This window comes from Bufo bufo, chromosome 5, assembly GCF_905171765.1.
Source record: "Bufo bufo chromosome 5, aBufBuf1.1, whole genome shotgun sequence".
NCBI classification, from domain to species: Eukaryota; Metazoa; Chordata; class Amphibia; order Anura; family Bufonidae; genus Bufo; species Bufo bufo.
In genome coordinates this window covers 80,580,736-80,594,500 of record NC_053393.1, presented here as the reverse complement: position 1 = coordinate 80,594,500, position 13,765 = coordinate 80,580,736, and the positions used below count along the sequence as shown (strand labels likewise).

Sequence of the window (13,765 nt, the reverse complement as noted above, 5' to 3'; positions counted from 1 at the left end):
AAAAGTGCGTCTTATAAAGTGAAAAATACGGTAATTCATTTTTTTTCTCAACAGGATTTCATTGAGGCATGTTTATTTATTTATTTTTTATTGCGAGAAACTTAGACATAACACTTTTTTCCTATCTGCAGGTATAATTTCTTTTGACCCGAAAATGTCACTAATCATCCGGCTGCAGGGTCTTTCTGCTGTAGCAGATTCTTTTGACATTCGGCAGTTCTTTTGCGGATTGAATATTCCCAGAGGAGGCGTGTACATCACCGGTGGAAAATACGGTGAGGCTTATATTGTATTTGCAACTTACGAAGATGCTCGGTACGCCTTGGGCCTGTCAGGCCGTCCTCTTAAGGATTCATATGTCCGCCTCACGTACAGCAATGAAGAGGAAATGAGACGTGCGTTGGAGCTGTACCAAATAGGTCTAAAGCCATCATTGGGTGCTTCAAATCATCCAGAGGTTAATTCAAGAGGTCTTGGGAGACCAACATTTTCATATATATACATACATGGGATGCCAATCAAAGTCACAAAAGTGGAATTACGAGAGTTTTTTAGAGGACTCCTCGTGGAAGATGTCTTGTTTTTGAAATTTGTAAATGGAGTTAGGAATGGAAATGCCATTGTCAAGTTTGGAAGAAGCACTGATGCTACTGAAGGGCTGAAACTCCACAATCTGGCCCTTTGTGGTTCACCAGTGACTCTCAAGCTTTCTAGTGAGCTTGAATGGGCCAAACATGGTGGAGAAAATTCTGCAAAGAGGCAACGGTCTCCTCCTCCACGTTTCGCTAGCTATGCAAGGCGACGGACCAGGACCAGGTCAAGGTCCAGGTCCAGGTCAAGGTCCAGAACACCAGTACATAGAAGACGACGACGTGGATCACCTTATGTGCGTGAATACTTTGTGCATCTTATTAATTTGAGTTACAGAGCTGAGAAAAAAGATATCAAGAGGTTCTTTTTTGATCTTGACATGAAAGACTCTCACATTAACTTCCTAGTTGACAAAGAAGGTAAAAGGACAAGAGAAGGTTTTGCTATGTTCACTACCGAAAAGGATTATAGAAGAGCGCTCAGCCTGAACAAGGAAACCTTCAAGGGCCACAGTGTAAATATATTACCGATCTCCAAAAGGGATATGCTGGGACTGATTGATCGTATGAAAGTCAGAGTTTGTAAAGATCGCTCAGATAGGAAAAAGTCTCCAAGTCGGTCCTCTAAAGAACAGAAGTATTTATATCTGCGAAATTTTCCATTTAACATCACCAAAGCTGACGTTCAGAAATTCTTTACTGAGCAAACTTTGAAAGAGGATGACATTACTCTGTTACTTGACAGTAAAGGCGTCGGGCTTGGGGAAGTATTGGTAAAGTTTGCCGATGAAAAAGAGGCATCCAAAGCTGAAAAACAAAATAAGCAAACATATCTAGGGATTAAAATCCTCTTGAGCAGAATTACCGAGGAACAAATGAAGTCGTTACAGACGGTTAATCAAGCGGATGACGACATAGTCACCGAAGCAGATGATCCTGATTTCACTTCAGATGCATTACCCAATTTGGTTACCGTTGCGGATGCACCACCGGAGCAAACCAATGGCGAGTCCCCGGCGCCAGACTCCAATGAAGTAGATATTCCCTCTGAATCGGAAACTGTGCCACCTTCGGATAAAGAACCGGAAGCCACACCAGTATCCGATTCCGTACAGGAAGACCCTATGGTTCAGAGCGAACTTCCAGAGGAAAATCTAGATGATGCAAATGGTTGCGTTGAGGAAATGCCCTGCGAGGCCGAAGCCACAAAGAAAAGTGAAGTAACACTACTGTTTGTTAGGAACTTGCCCTCTTCGGTCACTGCTGCCGAGGTTTTAGACTTTTTCCATGACTACAAAGTGAGCTCTGTGAATCTGAAAAATATTGAAAGAGGCATCGCCTCAGTTCGCTTGCCAAGTTACGCAGAAGCCGAATCTGCCATAAATACCCTTAACAAGAAAGAAGTGGGCCTTAAGCAGGTGTTCCTCAGTTTAATTTGAGTTCTGGTGCAGTTTCTTTGGTAAGTCTTTGCCTTTGGTAATTGCCTATTTTCCAACATTAGGGGTTGTATCCGATTCCAGTTTTGTTAATATTGGATAAAAATTTAATTAAATTTTTTGTTCTGTGACAAATCCTGGAATTTGTACAAAGTGAAATAAGCAAGGAGTTTTTTTTTAAGCGCAGTTTATTGTAGATTAGCCTATAGCACATGTTGAGTATCAGTTATGAAAATTGATTTTTCTAATGTCATGTTGGTAGGACTTCACCAAATTTTCTCTGTTGGAATTAAAATTGCTTTAATGATCACATATGAGGGGCAGGATGTAAGCTAATTCTTAAGTTGTATTTTCCATAGCTTGCATTTTGAGGAATAGTTAGTTGGAAGCAGACGAACTATGGACATCACCCCACAGATGTTATGTGTACATAGGATTATTAGTCAGCAGCTGATGCCTCGTGAAAATGCGATGTTTGCTTTGTATAAATAAATGTGAAAGTTGGAACTTAATTATGTTAGAAAGTGGAAAATTCTTGCTAAAAGGGAACAACTTAACCCTTATCCACAGGATAGGGGATGTCGGGCAGGGATCTGACTGCTGGGCCCTGATGCCTTTTCAGAGAATCTCTCCTGATCCTGTTCTGCTCAAGCATATGTAGTGAATGGGGAGGGAAGAAAGCCAGAGGCCAGACACTTCTGCCAATGGGTTATCTCCTGAAAGTCACAATAGACCCAGTCATCAGGGGGCCACGTGCACATTAAATGGTTTAGAAAGCATAGATGTAATGTTTATCGCTATTTTGAAGATGGTCAGGTAATCCAGCCAAAATCTGATCTAATGCTTATGACTAGCTTTACGTTGGCCTAGCCCAGGGATGGGCAAACTCGGCCCTCCAGCTGTTTTAAAACTACAAATCCCATCATGCCCTGCTGTAGGCAAACTGGGAATGATGGGATTTGTAGTTTTACAACAGCTGGAGGGCAGAGTTTGCCCATCCCTGGACTATCCAAATCTTAGCCTGATCTATGAGCCAGCAATCATGAGCTGTAGATCTGTATCCACATAATGACATACTTGTTAGAGTGGAGTTCTACTATGTCAACCCCCCCCCCCTTTCTCTCTAGTAAAAATGGTTCCCCTATCACTACATCACAGCAGCCTGCTCCCACCACCACTTTCACAGTAGTCAAGTGCTGTTAAGGGTGGGTTCACGTCACGTTTATCATCTACGTTTAGCGTGTACATCATGGAACCTCCTGTGGTTATATGTCTGACGGAAGGCTCATAAGGCGACGTGAACCTACCCTAAAAATGCAGAATTCTAAAGTTTATGTCCAAAATAAGTATTTGTTATTCATGGGATCCTTAAAGAGTACCTCTAATTATAAACAACTTTTAAAAGATGAATAGTGCATGTGAATATAAGAAACTTTATAATACATCTTAAAAAAAAAAGAAATGTCCTCTATTTACTTTTATCATTTTGCTTTGCTTTTTCCCCTGCTTTTAACATTGAATTCTACGGTGGAGGTGAAGGAGGCTTCTGGATGAGAGAGACACAAACTGCAGTTTCTTAGCTCTATGACACCTAGAACTTTTTGTTCTGATATCTAGTAAGATAAGCATCTAACAGTGTGAGGTGATAAATCACTTACTAGCTGGCAGCCGCCTCCTCTCTCCATACACTTGTGTGTGGCTGAAAACAGATGGGAGCTAATAGAGATAAGAGGGTGAGGGCATGGAAAGAGGGCAGCAGTCTGAGAAACCCAGAAGAAAGAATGATTCTTTAGGCTAGTTTCACAACTCTGGTGTGAACCTCCAGCACACTCTTCCAGCAGACAAACTGAGAATTGTCTGGACACAAACCGCAGCATGCAACAGTTTGTGTCTGGCCGACTCTCCACTTGTCTGCCAGAACAGCGTACGGATCTCCGCCGGACCCCAGTAAACTCCGGGAAGCTTTTCTCTGCCGGACCAGCCTGCCGGAATTCACACAGGTAGTGTTATGGTAGCCTTAATGAGATATATTACAAAGTTTTATATTCACCTGTACTAGTTCATTTATGAAAACTGGAGGCATGCGTTAATCTTTCTGAGTGGTATTCTTACGTTACATTTCTGGCATACCCATAGGCTAGAATTTTAAGATGAAAGATTTATTTCTCTTTTGGCTCTAATTTATATAAGGCTACTTTCACACTAGCGTTCGGGTGTCCGCTCATGAGCTCCATTTGAAGGGGCTCACGAGCGGCCCCGAACGCATCCGTCTGGCCCTAATGCATTCTCAGTGGAGGCGGATCCACTGAGAATGCATCCGCCTGCCAGCGTTCAGCCTCCGCTCCGCTCAGTGAGCGGACACCTGAACGCTGATTGCAGCGTTCGGGTGTCCGCCTGGGCGTGCGGAGGCGAGCGGATCCGTCCAGACTTATAATGGAAGTCAATGGGGACGGATCCGCTTGAAGATGACACCATATGGCTCAATCTTCAAGCAGATCCGTTCCCCATTGACTTTCAATGTAAAGTCTGAACGGATCCGCTCAGGCTACTTTCACACTTAGAAATTTTTCTAAGTTATAATGCAGACGGATCCGTTCTGAACGGATGCAAACGTCTGCATTATAGGAGCGGATCCGTCTGATGAAACATCAGACGGATCCGCTCCGAACGCTAGTGTGAAAGTAGCCTTAATAATAAAATGCATGCAGTAAATTGATGTGTGAATGTAGTCTGATATTCAAGCAGAACAGTAAGGACTGTAGAACCACTTACAGAAGTATATTGGCCTGCAATGCGTAATAAGGGTGCTATTACATGTAGTATTTTTTGTAATGCATTTTTTTTTTTTTTTTTTTTTTAAATCGGCTCATAAAAAAACTGGTGTTTTTCTTGGAAGCCTACATCTTTTTTTCCAATAATTCCAAGGCCTCATGCATTTGACCGTCTCCGTTTTGTGTCCCGCATATTGCCCTCCGTATTTTGAGGATCTGTTGACTTCAATGGGTCCACAAGCACCTTGTTTTTGGACCAGAATTGTTCTATAATTTGGGGAACGGACCTATACGGATGTGACATCTGTGTTCTGTCCGCATCCTTATTTCTGTTAAAGAAATGATAGAACATGTCCTATTCTGGTCTGTAAAATGCGGGATATGGACCCATTAAAGTCGGGTGAGGCGGACGGCATACAGACTATATCCGTATTTCTAGAATCAGTGATTTGCAAAACCGATGCAGTTGTGTGCATGAGGACTTAAAATGCAAGGCACATGTGTATTTTCATAAAACGCAGACACATTTTTACCAGTATGTGTTTTTAAACCTAAAAAAATGCTATATGAAATTACACCCTAACTGTGTTACAACCCTTTTATATCAGGCTCGTCAAGTCTTGTTTTGTTGAATTTTAGGAGCTCCTTCTCCAGGCAGAATATTGCTTTTTACATCCATGCCAACAAAACTACTTGAAAATTAAATGAACCCTTTACAGTCGGTGTCTGAGATTCATCAAAACTACTGCAAAGGAGAATTGGCGGATGTCGGTACTAAGCAATTTGATTTCAGATGCACTTTTGAGAAAGGTAATCCTGATGCAATGGATTACACATCGACATTTCTTTGCAGCAGTTTAGAAGAATTTCTCTCTCAATGTGTTTGTTGGGGTGGGTGGGAGGTTATTTAATTTAAAAAAAAAAAATATTCGGAAATCTGCCTTCTGTGAAGCAACAACACCACCAGCATGTGGAGACTTTGAAAGGAGTGATAGTCGAGGAAGATTCCCAAGGACCTGAGGGATGAAGGACGTGAGCTGTGGGTGTATTTCACACTCGCTTGGTGCTACGGAGGAGGACAAATATCAGAGGACCATGTCACTTCCTCAAGGATCGGGATATCTGTGGAGTGTGAGTATCGTCCTAGGGCACAAAAAAAACAAACATTGCATCAAATTATTGATGCCTATTCTCACATGCCTTTATACATGTTGCAGTTTTGCTATTTTTTTTTCTAACTTTTCACAGTATTTGAAAGCTATTTTTGATCAGCCCATAGAACTTGTGTAGTATAAAGTCAGCACAAGTGCATGAATAGCCTTACTATAATTGTCTAATAGGGAAGGGCCAACCTTTTTCTTTTTTAAAGTTCCAAATCTAAAATGAAATGTGAACCAACATTTCAAATGGTCTTAAAGGGAATCTGTCAACAGATGTATGAGGGCGGCATAAGGCCTTGTTCGCACTTCAGTGAATCACAGACTTGTGCTGTTTGTGTCCTCAACGGACCAGCATCCATGTTCTGTCAGTGGTCCCTGTTCAGACTATTGGTAGGCGATGCTCTGGAAATTAATTTGCGGCTGAGCAGTGTCTGTGGAATATGGATGACACATGGTCCAAACACAGATTCTTTGTCATCATAATGACCCATATAATAAAGCAACACTTTATTTAACCCTTAAAAGTACAGTACTGGCGGGAGGTCCAGCGCCATACTACAGCTCTCCGATCGCTTGGGCACAAAAACAATCAGTTTTACATTGACACACAGGCATAATACACTGCAGTACAGAAGTATTGCAGTGTATTATGTGAGCGATCAAGTGTCCAAATGGAACTGAAATAAAATGTATGAACAAATAAAAATATTTATAAGAAACCCCTTCTTGCACATTAAAGGGGTTGTCTCACTTCAGTAAGTGGCATTTATCATGTAGGGGAAGTTAATACAAGCCACTTACTAATGTATTATCCGTATTGCTTCCTTTGCTGGCTGGATTCATTTTTCTATCACATTATAGACTGCTTGTTTCCATGGTCCCGGCCACCAGAGAGGCTGATGCTTTTTTCTATAGTGTTCAAGCACGACAACCACTGATGGATTGCAGGGTGGTCTGTAACCATGGAAACGTGCAGTGTATAATGTGATGGAAAAATGAATCCAGCCAGCAAAGGAGGCAATATAGGTAATAAGAATACATTAGTAACTGGCTTGTATTAACTTTCTCTACATGATAAATGCAACTAACTGAAGTGAGACAGCCCCTTTAATAGGTTTAAGTGAAAAAAATGTAGAAAGTACTTAATGAGGACCTGTCCCTTCTCCTGACATGTCTGTAGTGACTACTTACATTCCTCATGTAATAATATTTCTGGAGAATCTATTCTTATGACTCTGCTGGGTCATTCCTCTGTTATTTCTACTAGAAGTTTATGAATGAATTGGAAGCAGTAAAGATCCAGCTGGGTGTTACCAGTTGGAGGTGGGTCCCTCACAGTCAGACACAGTAGCTACTGGGAACACCCAGCAGTACCTTTACTGCAGACTGCTGGCAAAGGAATAATACATGAATGGTACAACACAGTTATACAAATGTGTGACACGTCCTCTTTAATGACGCAAACTATAAAATGATCACATTATTTAACCTGCATATCGTATTTTTGCCCTATAAGATGCACCTAGGTTTTAGAGGAGGAGAATAAGATTATATATATATATATATATATATATATATATATATATATATAATTTTTTTTTTTCAATAGACCTCAGATCAGAGCCCCAATCTGACCCCCAATGTTGATCAGGCCTCAACTCAGACGCTTAATCAGACCGCTGGTGTTAATAAGACCCCAATGTGAATGAACCCCAATGAGATCAGAGCTCCAATGACCCTTAGATAAGAGCCCCATTATAAATAAGCCCCAAACCCCGCCCCCCCCTTCAGACCACAGATCAGAACCCCATTCTCAAACCAAATAATAATTAAAAAAAATAAATCGACTTACCTTTCCTGCTCCAGGCGCCGCTGCTCCTAGGATCCCTCCCTTGTTCTTCCTACGCTGTATGCAGTCACAACACAGCAAGCGGCCGGGGAATGCCAGGAAGCACTGCATTCATTGCTCCTCCTGTACTAATGAATGCTTATTCGCCCCATAAGATGCATTGACATTTTCCCCCCAGTTTGTTGCGTCTAGGGCAAAAAATATTGTAGTTAAAAGAAATGAAAATTGCCACCATAAAAAAAAAACATTGCTACCCTTAAAAAATAAAAATAAATCAGAAATTATATTTTATGTTCCTCCTGTACCCTAAAAATGGATTAAAAAGAATGTCATATGTACCCAAACATGTTACTATGAAAATGTTTTTGAAAAAAAGGCAGAATTGCATTTTATTTTTTCAATTCCCCCTCCAAAAAAAATTATTAAAATGAAAGGGGTTGTGCCACAGGATAAGGCTGCTTTCACACTCAGACAGATCTGTTCAGATAATACAACCGTCTGCATCCGTTCAGAACGGATCAGTTTGTATTATCTTTAACGTAGCCAAGATGGATCCGTCTTGAACACTATTAAAAGTCAATGGAGGACGGATCAGTTTTCTATTGTGCCAGATTGTGTCATAGAAAAAGGATCCGTCCCCATTGACTTACATTGTGTGTCAGAACGGATCCGTTTGGCTGCAAGCAGCGTTTTGGTATCCGCCTCCAAAGCGGAATGGAGACGGAACGGAGGCAAACTGATGCATTCTGAGCGGATCCGTTTCCATTCAGAATGCATTAGGGCAAAACTGATCAGTTTTGGACCGCTTGTGAGAGCTCTGAACGGATCTCACAAACAGAAAGCCAAAACGCTAGTGTGAAAGTAGCCTAAGGAATAACTGGCATATCTCTTAGGGTTCAACCGCTGGGACCCCCACTGATCCTGAGGTCGCCCCCCCCCCCCATCCCCCCCCATTCTGATGGAGCTGCTGGTTGTGCATACACACTGCCGCTCCACTCCTTTTCTATGGGCGCTGAGTACACCACTCCCAGCAGTCGGATCCCCACCAATTTGTTTAGTTATCCCCTATCCCAACCCTTTAATGAGCTGGTGCTGCACCCTGCTTGTGGATAGATGGCAGCTTTCTTCCTGTAGTGTGTCTAGAAAATCTGTGACAGGGAGAGCTGGGAGCTCTTGAGTTTGTGCTTCACATTGACCGGACTCCAGCACTGAGGACCCACTGGAGCTGCTCAATATGGCCAAAAAGAAATTAGGGTCTCTGTCAGTAACTTACCATATTTTTCGCCCTATAAGATGCACTTAGGTTATAGAGGAGGACAATAAGAAAATATTTTTCATTAGACCTCAGGTCAGACCACCAATCAGATTCCCAATGTTAATCAGACCTCAGCTCACAGCCCTAATCAGACCCCCAATGTTAATAAGACCTCAGATCAGACCCCATGCCTTGTTTGATCAGCCCTCAGATGACATAAAAAAAAAAACGTACCTCTCCTGCTCTGGACGCTGCCGCTCCTCACCTCCAGAGCGATGATCTTCCTCTTACCGCAGCTGTACTGTGACTCAACTGCACAGTGTGAGGTCACAGAGCGCCCTCGCGCTATGCTCAGCCACGGCCGAGGACAAAGAAGCGGTGAGTACAGAGCCTTCACCACTTCCCGGTCCTTCGATACTAATAAGGGCTTCCATAATAGAAGCGCTCATTATTATTCACCCATTAAGACGCAGGGGCATTTCCCACCCACTTTGGTGGAAAAGAAAATGCGTCTTATGGAGCGAAAAATATGATACGCTGTGCTCACATATGGGTAGAGTTGTAGAACAAATAAGAAACTGTTTATTCAGCATTCATTGTTAATGATCGTGCAGTAACCTGCAAAACCCAATAATAAAAAAGTCTCCGATACATTGCCTGTAAATATTGCGCTGCAGGTCGCAAAGTGAAGTGGGTAAAATTCACACTAGCCAATATATACGTTATATGGGACCGCGCTGCTTCTCAATGTTTAGGTCATGGGTGTATTGCAGACCCAGGGAAAAGAACATCAATCTTCACACGAGACAAGTGGCTCTGTGAAGTATCAGAAGGTCGCATAGATAGTGAAGCACCATCGACAGAATCACATTGCGAGTATAAATAAAACCCTTTTATATATGATTCTGTCGATGGTGCTTCACTATCTATGCGACCTGCTGATACTTCACAGAGCCACTTGTCTCGTGTGAAGATTGATGTTCTTTTCCCTGGGTCTGCAATACACCCATGACCTGAACATAGAAGGAATCCTTCCTGAAAATTAAGAAGCAGCGCGCGGTCCTATATAACGTATAACCTGAAAAACCGATGAAAGCTGAATAAAGTGTTTCTAATGAGTTAATTTATTACCACCACAGTTTACTTGGCCGTGTGAGCCTGTGACTGTATCCCGAGGCATAATACTGGTGACAGATTCCCTTTAAGTAATGCTGATGATCATTTCCTCTTTAACCCCCTAACCCTATTTTCAGGCGTTAGAAGTAGGGCTGAAAATTGTTGCCACAGGTCATATTCCCAGCACTTACTGGCGGGTTACCAAATGGAAATAGCTAAAATATTTTTCATTTTAAGAAATTGAGTTTATAAAGTTTCAGAATAGTTGAGCCTGTATTACACCTTCCTATTTTTAGGCAGATGATCGGTAACGAGCGTTCGTATGAATGCCCGTTAGCGATCATCTTGCAGTGTAATACTGAGGCTGATTGCCCGACAATCGTCTGTCACATCAGGCAGTGTAATACAGGCTTTACTCTTCAGTTTCTCCCACCCCCATCCTCCAGTCATTTGACCGAGATTCTTAACCCCATCACACCTTAGACTTTTGTCCTTATTAATAGCATAAGTATCATGTTCATCACATTGCTGAACCACTCTAAGTTATGTTGCATTCACACGACCGTATCTGTTTTGCCTTCCACAAATCACCAAAATGTGGGTACCGGCCGCGTGCATCAGTCAGGTTCCATTCTCAAAATGCCTGTCCTTGTCCGCCAAATGGACAAGAATAGAACATGTTCTATCATTTGCTGCACGGCCGCATGGATGTGGACAGTGCATGAATGACATCCATGTGCTGTCTGTATTTTTTGTGGTCCTATAGGAATGAATGGGTCCGTGTGCAATCTGCAAAAAATGCGGATTGGACGTAGACCGAAAAAAAATACGGTCGTGTGAATTAGGTCTTACTATGGATTATTAGTATGTGGTAAGTGAGGCACTCCTCATTTTCACTGCTAATAGCAGGATCAGAAGACTTGACTGCCAACCAAAACTTTCAAAGTTTTGGCTTTGTCACATGACATCAGACCTTAGCAAAACCCTTAATGGATGTGGCCTGGACCCTCACAGATGATGCACCGCCGGCGGATGTTGCTGATCCAGGATGACAAGAAACGACACCTGATGGAGCGATGAACTACGGTGAGCCTGGGAACTTATTCTGAAGCAGATGCAGCCATTCGTCTTGCAACTTTTTGTTTGGTTGGCTTTTTTTTTTTAAATAAAATATTTAAAAACATTTTATTTTTTTCTATATTTCATAAACACTCCTTGTTGACTATCTTCATTGGTTCACTTGCAGGATGGTAGTGAATGTGTAGAAGTATTGTGTCCTTTATAAGAATCTGCTCTAGCTTTGGTGTAACTCTAACCATTGGACTTTATTATCTTTTTGATATTCAAATCCATGCTAGAAAGTAATGGCGCATGGCCCTATTATGGCTCCATACAAGCTGTACGAACACTTAGAATAGGTCCACATGGGACTGTGTCTGCGTGACCTCAAGATTGCAATTTTGCGCTGCTAATTCACAACTAATAGTGAATGTAGTTGCATTGTGGCACATACCAAGACATGACAGTCTGTCATACAAAACGGTTCGATTTCATCACTACTACGTTCATGATTGTTGTGATTTTAGCAGTGCAACATTGTGATGTTAATGTTACGTGGCCAAAGTCGCCCAACGAGGTCATAAAATTCATTTAAAAATTATCCTTGGTCACCAGTGGTTGTATTATGGCGCTATGCTCCTCTAGATCTTTCGTGGTGGAATAGATCCGTTAACGGAGTCTTTACATTTCCTCCATGTCCATGATCCTTTACCTTGTAAGGCCTTCCTGCAGAAACATGCAGAATGGTAAAAGTAGACGTGGATGTCAAAATCCCCGGATTTCATCGCTGGATCCTCTACATTTCATGGAAGTGCCTCACAAGGCAATGTCTACACGAGCTTACAGTGAAATCTGTGCGAAATTCACATTTCATATTTGCATTTTGTTGCAGATTTGCTGCACTTTTCACCCTATGAATTAAGAAAATTTTACATTCTACCAATTTAAAATCTGTGCTATGTCTCAATTGCACAGATTTTTCTCCGCAGTATTTGGATGAGATTTGTTAAAATATCAAACTTTGCTGCTACTGTAATATTCTGCTGATTTATTGCCCACAAATATGGGCAGAAGATCTGCAGTGTGACTGCTACATGTGAACATATCAACTTGAAGGTGTCTGATTACTGCCTATGAGCAGTAGCACCTCCAAGTGTCCCAAAAAAAGAGCAGTACACCAAAGCCTGGACATTTCCCTTCACCTTAGTCTCAGGGCTCATGCGCATGGCCATAAGTGTTTTGCAGTCTGCAACCTGTGGATCTGCAAAACACAGATTCCACCCTAGGGCATGCCACCATTTATTTTTGGTTCCTGCAGAAATGTCCTATTCTTGTCCGCAAAATGGACAATGATAAGACATATATGGAGACAGAATGCACACAGTCATTTCTGTTTTTTTGCCGTCTCGATGAAATGAATGGTTTCGCATATAGACTGCAAAGAAGCGGAAACAAACAAAAACAAGTTTGTGTGCATGAGACCTCATGGTGACTTTCAGTGACATGTACAGCTGCATGGTAGGATCTATCTTGGACTTCGGAGACACGCTGGTCCTGGTCATTGCTTATCCAAAGTTGCAGTCCATTTGTGAAGGAAAGGCTGATGTAGAAGATGCCAGGTAAGTTTAATGTTAAATCCCACCTAAAACTGTCTGTGGACTCAAGGTAAGTGTAAAGCATGCCTTGAAAAGCCAAAACAAAAACAAAAAAGTTCATTAAGGGAGCACTCTAGGGATTTTTTTTATTTATTTACACCTTCCTACTCACAGCAGCATTGATTTTGAAAATGGTAATCAAAAAGTATAACTTGATTACCAGCTTCAATTTCATGGCAGAAGCTCTGTATTGTGCCTGTTAACCCCATAATATACTCTGAAACCAGGGGTTGGAGTCACACAGCAGTGATAGTCAGTACCTCAGAGGTGGACAGCCTGTGAGGAGGAGAAGACACTTAACACGTCAGGGAGGAAGACAGAGTGGAGGAAAAGACCAGGACAGGGCCAGTTGTACAACAGTGCTGATGTGAGGTCAGACACGTCGTGGGATACCGAGCTCCAGTCTGTGCAGAGAGTCAGACTGAAGTAGTCTGACCTCTTGGGTTGCATTGGACAGAAGAAAACAAAGAGGAGATTACACACAACTAATATATTGATGGTGAGTACTACACAGATCATAAAAGGAAAAATCGCCAGAGTGCTTCCTTAACGGAGTATACACTGCATGTGTTTTCTTAATATATTTCTCCTACTCTTTACTGCTGCCATCACAGGCAAAAAAAAAAGTATCATAATTCAACTCAGAAACAGGTTCTTCAAGTCTTAATTACTGTTCTTCTACTTTCAGGGCTCTATTAGATAGATTATTGCTTAAATTCTCAGAATTTATAATAGCATGTACTAGCGTGCGCCAATGATAAATTGTTCCTTTTTTCTAGATCAGACAAATCTGCCTGATCGTTAGTTACCACCAAATCCCCTCATCTAATCATAAATCTGTCAGTATTTGGCATGTAAATGTAGTGGCGAATAA

General features: G+C 41.8%; 1 protein-coding gene across 2 annotated transcripts in view; it reads left to right on the top strand.

Moving 5' to 3' along the window:
* The window catches only part of LOC121001139 (RNA-binding protein 12B-like), a 55,194-nt gene that overhangs the window by 15,715 nt on the left and 25,714 nt on the right, over positions 1-13,765 (top strand). Inside the window, exon 3 of one of the 2 annotated variants that reach the window (XM_040432074.1) lies at positions 132-2,049. In XM_040432074.1, the coding sequence (XP_040288008.1) occupies positions 155-2,029 (1,875 nt within the window). In that variant the 5' untranslated portion in view covers positions 132-154 and the 3' untranslated portion in view covers positions 2,030-2,049. Of the gene's footprint in view, positions 1-131; positions 4,208-13,765 lie in introns of those variants that run through there. The other variant, XM_040432073.1, reaches the window with a different exon arrangement.